The following is a 10,680-nucleotide window of genomic DNA, read 5'->3' as shown; positions in this document are numbered from 1 at the left end:
TGATTTATGGTTCTATATAGAGCCATCAACACTCTATGAACCCTTTGCATGATTAAGCTTCAGTGAAAGGAATAAAACTAAAAATAGAATTGATGTTTTTATTATTTATTATTATTATTGTTATTTATTTATTTCTTTTTTACAAAGGCCTTAACATGCTCAATATTCCAAATTTGGTTATCTATGAGTTGTAAATAGTGCATAAATCTTGAATATTTCATCTTCATTTTAAATGTTGTGACTTTCTTCGTTTTAAGTTTTAAAATTCTTTAAAAAGTTTTACAATTTGAAAAATTCTCCTGTTCATTGTTTATTTCTAGGTTTAATTCCAGGATTTTCAATGAGGTCTCAGACTGTTGTAGCCCACTGTATATGGTTGTCTTAGCTACACTTAAAAAATGGTTCTTCAAGCGTTCTTTAGTAAAAGAAATTGTTCTCTTCAGAACCATGAGTTTCATATACAACCACTTCATGCTTCAATGGATTCTTTGCCTGGTGATTTTTCTCTATTGTTATGATGGCAAGATTGGAATGATAGAAGAACCCTTTTTGGTGCTACATAGAACCAATTTAAAAAAAGGTTCTATATAGAAACATATACGGCACATTGGCCATCCACCTGAAGAACGTTTCTTCAGGGTTCTTTGGGTGTTTATTATTTTATGTAGAACCATCTTCTTTACTAAAGAACCCTTGAAGAACCATCTTTTTAAAAATGTGAAAAGAACCATTTAAGCATGGAATGGTTCTATGTAGAACTCATGGCTCTAAATAGAACCACTCTCAAAAAAAAAAAAACTTTGACGAATCTTTTTAAGACTGTAAGCTTCCACATTAAAAGTCCCAATTAGTTGGGAATGATGCCTTATAACAGTGTTATAAATGTAAGCCTTTCTTCACTTTAGTTTGAAACCTCTTACGTCAATGTAATTCCACTTACTTCTTAAAACATCCGGTTGTCTTGCATTTGCTAGTATAAACGTTCAAGAAGTGTTCAAGGATTGGTTTATAAATATGTTATTCAATGCTTATGCATGTGTTATTAAAGTCTGTATATAGGTAGCCTTCAAATAACATGAACTTTTTTTTCATGAATCCCTGTAAATGACTACAACCATGTAGTGGTTGGATAGTGTAGTGGGTAACACCTCTGGCTTCTATGCTGTAAACTGGAGTTCAATCCCCCACCAGGGCAAGCACCCTTCACTACACTAATAAGAGTCCTTGGGCAAGACTCCTAACACCACCGTGGCCTACCTGTGTAAAAATGATCCGATTGTAAGTCGCTCTGGATAAGAGCGTCTGCCAAATGCCATAAATAAAATGAAATGACTACATCATTCTGCAACTGTACAGCAAACCAGTGATAATAGCTTTGGGCTGGTAGCTGGCTCCGTCTCTCCCTCTGAGCTCTTAGTGACCGTTTTTGAGAGCTTTTACATTTTGCTGCCATCAAAATAGCAACACAGCAAGCTAGATCTGACAAGAGCTGCAGGTTGAAAACCTACTGATGCGTTTCTTCAGATGGCATACTGTGAGTAATTGGTGGAAATATATTCTGGGTGTTGTTTCGTCTCTTGCCCTTGGTGCTTTGTAGTGCAGCTAGGCTTGGCCTTTGGAAACTCCTTCTGCTTGGCTTTTACTTCATTCACACTTTGTAAGGTTTCAGAGATTTCACCATCTCAAAGGCTGCTGCTGAGGCTCATGAAAAAGCATGCACTGGACTCAAAAGAGAGTCAGATTGATTTGAGCCAGTTTGAGACCTTTCCCAATTATTTTCCAGAAAGCTAAATGCTAAGCTGTCATTTCCAAGGCAATAGTGGAAAGTCTGTTGAAGGAACATTCACTTTTGGCTTTGGCTGGACTGTTCTGTTCTCTCTCTCTCTCTCTCTCTCTCTCTCTCTCTCTCTCTCTCACTCTGCTCTATCCCTCTCACTCCCACTCGCAGCCTGCACATCTGGAAGGTACCAGAAGGGACCTGGACTCTCCAGCTGTGGCTGCTGCTCTCACTATGGCCCAGGACTGAGTGGTCCGAGGCACTTGGACTTTCGCAGACTTTTCAATACGTTGCTGGACGGCTGCAGGTCAGGCATTATTACTGGAGATACCCCTATAGGTTTCTCCCTCTTCGCTCTCTCCCTCTCTTTCCCTCCTTTCCTCTCTCCCTCTGTGCATTACTCCCTCGCGTCCACTCCACTTTTCCAGATGCATGCACATGTGGACTTTCTCCAGCTGCTCAGATGGTTTTTGTGCTGTTGTTACTGCTTCACTGTAAATAACAGGCGTATAGTAGCTGTATTCCAGTATCTTGTATTTGCTGTGCTGAGGTATTTCAGATGCTATGGTCTGTTCTGTAGTGGGTCAAACCTGACAAAAGCCTCCTGTTAATGGCCCCAAAGTTTAAAAGGATACCGTTCATGCACAGTTTGGTATCAAGTTAGTAAGTTGGAGTAAAAATTGGCTTAATACACAAAAATAACTACTGATTTATATTATTAATAGTTGACAAACCCCAATTTTAAAACGAAAAAAGATGGAACAGTGTATGACGTGCTACTGTAAACAAGAAAGCAGTGACTTGTAGAACCACTTTAACCTGCATTAAAGTGAAAACAATGTATGATGTTTTATTTTCAGCACAAATTTGATGCCTCCATGACAGAATCATGTTTACTACTGTGTTACATCACATTCTCTTTTATCCACACTTAATAATCGGATTGACACCAATTGATTCAGTTAACAAAGTGATTTTTGAAATCTGTAACCTTCAATAGAGGCCCTTCATTCTTATATGTTGTACCTCTTACCGCAGGCCAGCTTAGATATTTCTTGGTGTTGTCATGTTGTCATGTTTCAGATTGTTTATGAGTTTAATGGTGTTTGCAGGCCAGCTTAGATAAGATGTTTATTGAAATTGTTTCCCACATAAAGTTCAAAGACAGCATCCCTTATCCCTCTAGTATTAGTATATGGGTGACCCCATATACTATCTAGAAGGCTGCAAAATGTTGATATCTTCTAGCATTATCGGTGCCTTCACACATATACAAGTTGCCCACTAATACTAGAGGGATAAGGGATGCTGTCTTTGAACTTTATGTGGGAAACAATTTCAATAAACATCTTATCTAAGCTGGCCTGCAAACACCATTATACTCATAAACAATCTGAAATCCTGGCACATCAGATCACAAAACTGTTTCAACTGTTTGTTAGTCCATTTCAGATGAGCTTGAGCCCAGAGAAGTTGGCAGCATTTCTGGACATTATTAACATTTGCTTTCTATTGTGCACAGTGCAGCCATAACTTGCATTTACGGATGCAGCGAAGGAAAGTGTTTATCGATAATGGTTTTTCAAAATATTCCCAACCCCATGTGATGATTTCCATCACAGAACGACACCAGTTTTTTAAAGCAGTGCCGTCTAAAGTGGTCAAAGGTCATGGATAGTTAGTTGTGATTTTCGGCCTTGCTCTAAAAACAGTGATTTCTGGATCCCCTAAATCTTTTAATGATATTATTCACCACAGGGCATGAAATACCTAACAATCTTCATTTGTTGAGTGATTAATCTGTTTCCTGATGAACTTTTAGCCAAGAGTTAAAAGAGGCACAACTCATCCATTCTATTAAAGGACTAGACCTTTCCTGGATCCTCCATCACCTGTACAAGATGTTTTTTTGAATATTTTTTATTTCACAACATTTTTGGAGCCATCACTTTCAGGTCGCTCTCAGAATGGGTATATGTTGACATCAGAACAATGCAGTTGGTAAGATAAAACATTAAATGTCTTTATTTCCATTTTCACAGTGGATGTACAAATCTGTCTGTTTTAAGATTAAGAGACCCTTATTAGTCCCACAAGAGGGAAATTTCACCTCTGTGTTTAACCCGTCCATGAAGTGAAACACCCCATACACCCTAGTGAGCACACTTGCCCGGAGCGGTGGGCAGCCCAATCCCACAGCACCTGGGGAGCAGTTGGGGGTTAGGTGTCTTGCTCGAGGACACCTCAGTCATGTGCTGTCGGCTCTGGGGATCAAACTGGTGACCTTCCAGTCAGGAGGCTGGTTCCCTAACCTCCAGCCCACAACTGTTTTACTTGCTTTTCACATACTTTTCTAACTTTTTTGGAATTAAAGTTTAAAGTTGGTCTTTCAGTTGGCGTGCGAACTGTGTATGCACTGTGCCTACAAAATGAAACTTTCATTAGTAGCAAGAGTATTCCTCACTTTGAGGGGCTGTCCTTGGTTGACTGTATTTACATTACCTTCTCTCTGCTTGACATGCCTATTAACATCTGCAGTTCCCGTGTAGCTCTACGACTGCACTCACTTTTGCTGTTTTGTAGACTGAACAGACACAAATTAATTGCACCACTTGCCAAGGATGTCATAGTTCACCTTTTTTGAATTTTTGAGTTTTTGAATGTCCTCTTCTGAATCCACTTGGTCAGTAATGTTTTGCTTATTTGAAAACTCTCCGCTGTACATCCTCCTATAAAATTACAAAACTTTTGAAAAATCATTTGTAATCACTGTGGAGGGAAAGATAATAAATAAATTGACTGAAGCAGTAATTTGGCCCACAATTGACTTATCTATGTAGGTTTGGAGGAGCTACAAGGCTGATATATCCATGTAGGCCCACACCCGTCATTGGTTAACCAAAGGTACCATGGTAACAGTCCTGAATGATGGTAAAAACTCACTAAGATTCCCATATGAACTATTCTGCACCAATCACACATTTATTGCACTCAGCATAGATGAGATTGTTCGACAAACGTGGCTGTTGAGCTGCACTGGTTGAACGCACTCATTGCTGCATGCAGATATCAGGCCTACAAAAAGCTGTTTATGGTACAGTGTACATTTTGGCACATCTTCAGACCACTGGGTCAGGTTAAGGAAGGCAGCAGCAGACACCACGGCACGGGACGGTAAACTTTGTGTGAAATTCACAAGGCAATTACTCTTTAATGACCAAATTAAAGATGAATCATGAAACTTAGTGTACTATATGTTTAAAAATGTTATTTAATTTGATAAATGTTAATCTTGCAATCATTCATTGAGTGATTGTTATTAAACTATTTGCTGATGCATTTTTAGCCAAGAGTTGAGCCTCAACTCATCCTTGCTCATATAAGACTAGACCTTTTGAACATTTATTTTTGCACAACCTTTTTGTTACCAAACCATGGAACCATTTTTCAGAATGGGTATGTATTTACATCAGAACAATGTAGTTGTTAAGATAAAACATTAAATGTCTTTTCTGCATTTTTTTCCATTTTCACAGTCGATTTACAAATCTGTCTGTTTTATTTGCTTTTCATACACTTTTATAACATTTTGGGAATTAAAGTTTAAAGTTGATCTTTCAGTTGTCATATGAACTGTGTATGCAGTGTGCCCACAAAATAACTTTCATTAGTAGCAAGAACATAATTCCCTTTGAGAGGCTGTCCTTGATCGGCTCTGCAAAAGTCCGAAAAAAAACTGTACTTACATTACCTTCTCTCTGCTTGGCATGCCTATGAACAACTGCCGTTCCTGTGTAGCTCTAAGACTCCATTCAGTTTTGCTGTTTTGTAGCCTGAACAGATGTTAATTAATTGCACCTCTTGCCAAGGACGTGGCAGTTGACCTGAGTTTTTGAATGTCCTCTTCTGAATACAATTGGTCAGTAATGTTTTGCTTATTGGAAAACTCTCTGTTGTGTATCCTCCTATAAAATTACAAAACTTTTGAAAAATCAGTTGGACACTGTGAAGGGAAAGATAAATTAAAAATAAATTGAATCAAGCAATAATTCGCTCGACAATTGACTCATCTATGCGAAAGGCCACTTCTTTAGGTTTACAGGAGCTACAAGGCTGATATATCCATGTAGGCCCACACCCATGGTTGGTTAACCAAAGTTACCATGGTAACAGTCCTGAATGATGGTAAAAACTCACTTACTAAGATTCCCATATGAACTATTCTGCACCAATCACACATTTATTGCACCCAGCATAGATGAGATTGTTCAACAAACGTGGCTGTTGAGCTGCACTGGTTGAACGCACTCATTGCTGCATGCAGATATCAGGCCTACAAAAAGCTGTTTATGGTACAGTGTACATTTTGGCACATCTTCAGACCACTGGGTCAGGTTAAGGAAGGCAGTAGACACCACGACGTGTTGTGAAATTCACAAGGCAATTACTCAGATTACTCGATTAATTACTCTTTAATGACCAAATTAATGATCAATCAAGAAACTTTTAGTGAACTTTTAGTGAGATTTTATTTGATAAATATTAAGCTTTCACTCACTCTATTACGTCACCTGCTCTTGTAGCTGCTCTAGAGTTAATAACCACCTTTTTATCAGTAATATTAGTAGAATCTCGGTAAGTATATCTGCTAATGCTTCTGAACATGAGAGATGTTCCTGGAATCATTAACAGATATCTACAGAGCTAATGATCATGAGTAGATAAAGAATGGAAACACTTTCTTCTGGTCAATCGTAGACGGACCCTATGGGAGTCTGTTGTTGCCAAATATGTCTGTGTGGCACGCATACACACCACTGGGCCCCGGTGAAGACCACAAGAGCTGTCAGAAAGGCGGGGCATAAACCCCAAGCGAAGACGACAGGGAGAGGAAATCTGGAAGGTAGTGAGGGATGGTGTGCAAGTTCCGAACTCCATCGCCCAGGCCCCGCCTCCCCCTCCTCAACCAGTTCTCTTTCCCTCTTAGCTCATGTGCTCACACTGCCCTTAATCAGGGGCAGCTGATGCTGATCTGGCTGGCAGCTGAAGTCCTCCTCCCGCCGGCTCCCGTGGCTGTCATCAGGACCTTGGGAGGGGTGCATGCCACAGTCTGACCACAGTTGGGATAAGAAAAGGAAAGGAAAAGGAAAACTAGAAAAAAGAAAACTGTATGCAGCATGACTTTTTCAACCATTTGTTTTCCTCTAAACTGTTAAGACTTGCTGCTAAAACATGCACCGGGTCTCACAACATGGCATTTCACACTATTAAGCTTCATAAAGTTCAGATATGTATCAGCAGAAAAAAGGCTGCCGATTTTAGGCAGCGTGTGCGCTTTCCATCAACTCCTACACAGGATTTTCCCTTGTGTTCTTAATTTTCTCCTGTTCAGATGCCAGCGTTTCTCTCGCTATTGTACACACAGACTGAATGGAAGCTGGACAGTGTTTGTGCGATAGCGCTGCTTGTCGTTGTTGGCGTTCGTTCCAGAATGTTTCCCACATCCAGCTGAATTTGACCTTCACGCTCATCTCCTTATCTGGACATTGGAGGGCCGGCTGGCTGGCGCAGGAATGCCATGGAATGCCATGGAATGCCAATGTTTGTCTGAAGAGGTTTTCTTTTGTCTAGAGGTCATTATGGAAAGAAAACTCATAAATGACCGCAGAAAAACATCCCCGCTGCAAACGGAAAGAAAGTGCTGGAAACACACCTCCCATCTGGAACTGGAAACAGTTACTGTAACACGCACACATATTCTCTTAATGCCAGACTCTAAGCTCCTTTAAAGCTCTGCAGGCTTATTCATACTTCGTTGGTAAGGTTATGACAGGACAGCCAGTGCTTTGGGGCTTCAGGTCATAACATGTGTTTACTTCTTTTAGCAGGTGTGACCAAGTAAAAGTGATTTATACTAAAATTATGAGCCACATCTGAGATCATGTGTACCTAAGCGTGCAATGACTAAAGCAGATACTGATGGAACTGTAGAACTCAGAGGAGACTGAGGGATGGCTCTTCGTTTAAAGGGGAGTTTCCGATAGCTCTGAGTACTTTGATCATGCAGTGTATACTAGCTTAGATGACTTTACAGTGGCGGTGATGGGAACCAGGGGTCACAATGACTACAACACACATATAGACATTTAATTTACTATTCCAAACCACCAGTGAACCTACACATGTCTTCTGAGCTTTTATATGGAATGATAATGATGGTCAAACTGGGGGCTATTTGGCCTTGAAACTCCCTGCATGGACCTATCCACCATGAATGGTTGAAACCTTTGCAAAACCTGATGTAATAACATTCTGTGAGGGAGCTTTTAGAGGTGGACGTCTGCTTCCTATCACCACCACTGTGAAAAATTTGGATTGTAAGTCTCTCTAGAACAGAGCATTTCACCCCAAACCCGTTGAATGACTCTGTTTACATCAGAAATTTGAAGCGTTTCATTGGTCTAAAAGCTCCCCCATGGAAAGTTGTTACATTAAATAATTCTGAATATGCTGCCCGGTGTCTGAAGGTCAATTTAAGATAAGATTTTGACTGAAAGCAATTTTTTAAAAGTCCATTCATGTGTAGGTTCACTAGTGGTTATGGATAGTGAATAAAAGCCCTATATTTGTGTTGTAGACATGCCAACCCCTGGTTCCTATCACCACCACTGTAAAGAGAATTGCATATCAAACCACTTTTAATTATGTTTTGCATTTCAGGCACTGAATCATGCAAAAAAAATGCAAATGGGAAATGGGTGGAATTTCCCTTTAAGCTGTGGCAGTGAGAACGTCTGGTCCTGGGGATTTAAGGGGTTACACAGTTTTTAATGAAAATCCCAAATAAACTGCTCTATAATTCCTTCTCACTCACACTTCCTGTATTTTTAATCATAAAATATGTTCCCACTTAAAAAACTAATATCTCCAATTAAGGAAAGATTTAGTGCCTTTCAGAAAAATCTGCTTCATTGTGCTGAGATTGTTAAGTGAATATGTTGTATTCGTGGCCTTTGAACACCTGGGCTTCATGCTGCCCGACCTGTGAAAATGAAGAGGCTATTTTCTAAAACTCTGCATTCTCACAGGGTTAAGACCCCATAGCAGAAAGCATTAATGGGCTTTATTATAGCATTGAGTCACTTTTTCTTAGACTGGAGATTTGGTTATTGTTCTTTTTCTTTTTTACTACATTTTCCCTGAACTGCGAGCATGTCTAGAAGCATAGACTAAAGCCTGCTGGCCACTTCATTAGAAACACCTACCTTGTGCTTCCACTCAATGGCCACTTTATTAGAAACACCTACCTTATCCGTTGTGTCACTAGCCACATTTAATAAAGGTAGGTTTTGCTGCAATTTGATAACTAGGTTAGAGCCATCTTCGATTGTTAAGGTGTTGCTAGGCCATTGCTATCGATATCTAGGTTCTTGCTAAGGTGTTGCTGAGCTATTGCTATGGAATCCCAGAAGGCTGTTAAAATGTTGCTAGGATATTGATATGGAATCCCAGGTCTTTACTAATGTAAGTTGTTTAAGTCAACCTAAAAAAATGTTTTGTCTTTCTGTCTCCAGCAGGTGTGACACACCAAGTTTCTCCCCAGACCACCTCCCCTTTTGCCCACCAACACATCCAGACAGAGATCTGAGAGGAGTGTGTGGTTCAGGCCCAGAAGAGTTAGAGAGTCGGTGTGAGCAATGAGGCGGCGCTGCCTGCTGCTGTGTGTAGCTCTGCTGGGCTGGACTCTGGTCCTTGGGCAGCGAGGAGCAGAGCCTGACCGCCGGCCGCTGGCACAGCACCAACAGGAGAAGGAAGGAGAATGGAGGGATGAAGAACTGCAGGGAGAAACAGAGGAGAAGCTGGACAAAGGGGTGAGCGTGAGCTCACAGTCAAAGCCAGAGGGGGTGTGTCCAGAGAAATGCAGCTGCACAGCAGAGGGAGTGGTGGACTGTGCCGGAGTTGACCTGACCGGATTTCCACCAAATCTGCCGGATACCACACGCCAGCTCTCACTGCAGGTGTGTTTGTGATAGAATTTGCGTGACCGTTGATGTTTTGTCATCTACTAAACAACTTATTAAAAAAGTAGTCCTCTAGGTGCTATTTGGATTTAAAAAGTCTGTTTATTTTTATTTATTGTTTTGTTATTTCTAAAAAGTTCTTGACTAGTCATCTTGTATGGATCACTGGTGGTGACATTTCTTCTTAAAAATAACAATGGCCAAAACTTACTGAGGCATAGAGATGGCACCTTAATGCATGACATAAGAATGAGGTAATAAAGTACTGGTCACGACTTTGAGTACGAAGAGTAGTCAAATGTTGGATTTATTATGTTCCCACAACTTGCTAAATTGTGGCCATGCCTTCAATATTTAATTCCCATGCTTTACTATGTTGTGACCATGCTGTAATTATCTCACGCCCATGTCTTACTTGACAGTGTCTCAATTTCTCATACCCACGTCTTACTAAGTAGTGGCCACACATAATGGAATGTCTTACTTAATTAATTCCCCCTATTTACCAAATTGTGAACCTTATTAAGTTACGGCCTTGCCCTAATTATCTCATACCCTCGCCTTCCTAAGTAGTGGCTATACCTTCATTATCTCATACCCATGCCTTACAAAGTAGAGGCCACAAATAATGTAGTCTTAATTATTTTACACAACTTACCAATTTGTGTTCATGCCTTAAATATCTCATTCCCGCACCTTACTATATTATGGTCTTGCCCTAATTATCTCATACCCACACCTTACTAAGTAAGAGCTATGTCTTAATTATCTGGTTCCCACACTCTACTAAGTCACCTTACTGCCCACCTTACTAAATTATTCACATGCCGTAATACATACGACTACCCCTTAATTGTCTCATTCCCATAAGTAATTGCTGCA

The 10,680-nt window shown here is 40.2% G+C and overlaps 1 protein-coding gene across 2 annotated transcripts in view; it reads left to right on the top strand.

The window, feature by feature from the left end:
• Positions 1–1,951: 1,951 nt before the first annotated feature.
• The window catches only part of podn (podocan), a 28,944-nt gene continuing 20,215 nt past the window's right edge, over positions 1,952–10,680 (top strand). For both annotated transcript variants that reach the window (XM_017718726.2, XM_017718727.2), the window contains exons 1-2: positions 1,952–2,084; positions 9,355–9,795. In XM_017718726.2, coding sequence (XP_017574215.1) covers positions 9,475–9,795 — 321 coding nt within the window. In that variant the 5' untranslated portion in view covers positions 1,952–2,084; positions 9,355–9,474. The remainder of the gene's footprint in view (positions 2,085–9,354; positions 9,796–10,680) is intronic.

This window comes from Pygocentrus nattereri, chromosome 9, assembly GCF_015220715.1.
Source record: "Pygocentrus nattereri isolate fPygNat1 chromosome 9, fPygNat1.pri, whole genome shotgun sequence".
Classification (NCBI taxonomy): domain Eukaryota; kingdom Metazoa; phylum Chordata; class Actinopteri; order Characiformes; family Serrasalmidae; genus Pygocentrus; species Pygocentrus nattereri.
Note: the sequence above shows the minus strand (reverse complement) of the source record. Positions and strands in the feature narration are given on the sequence as shown.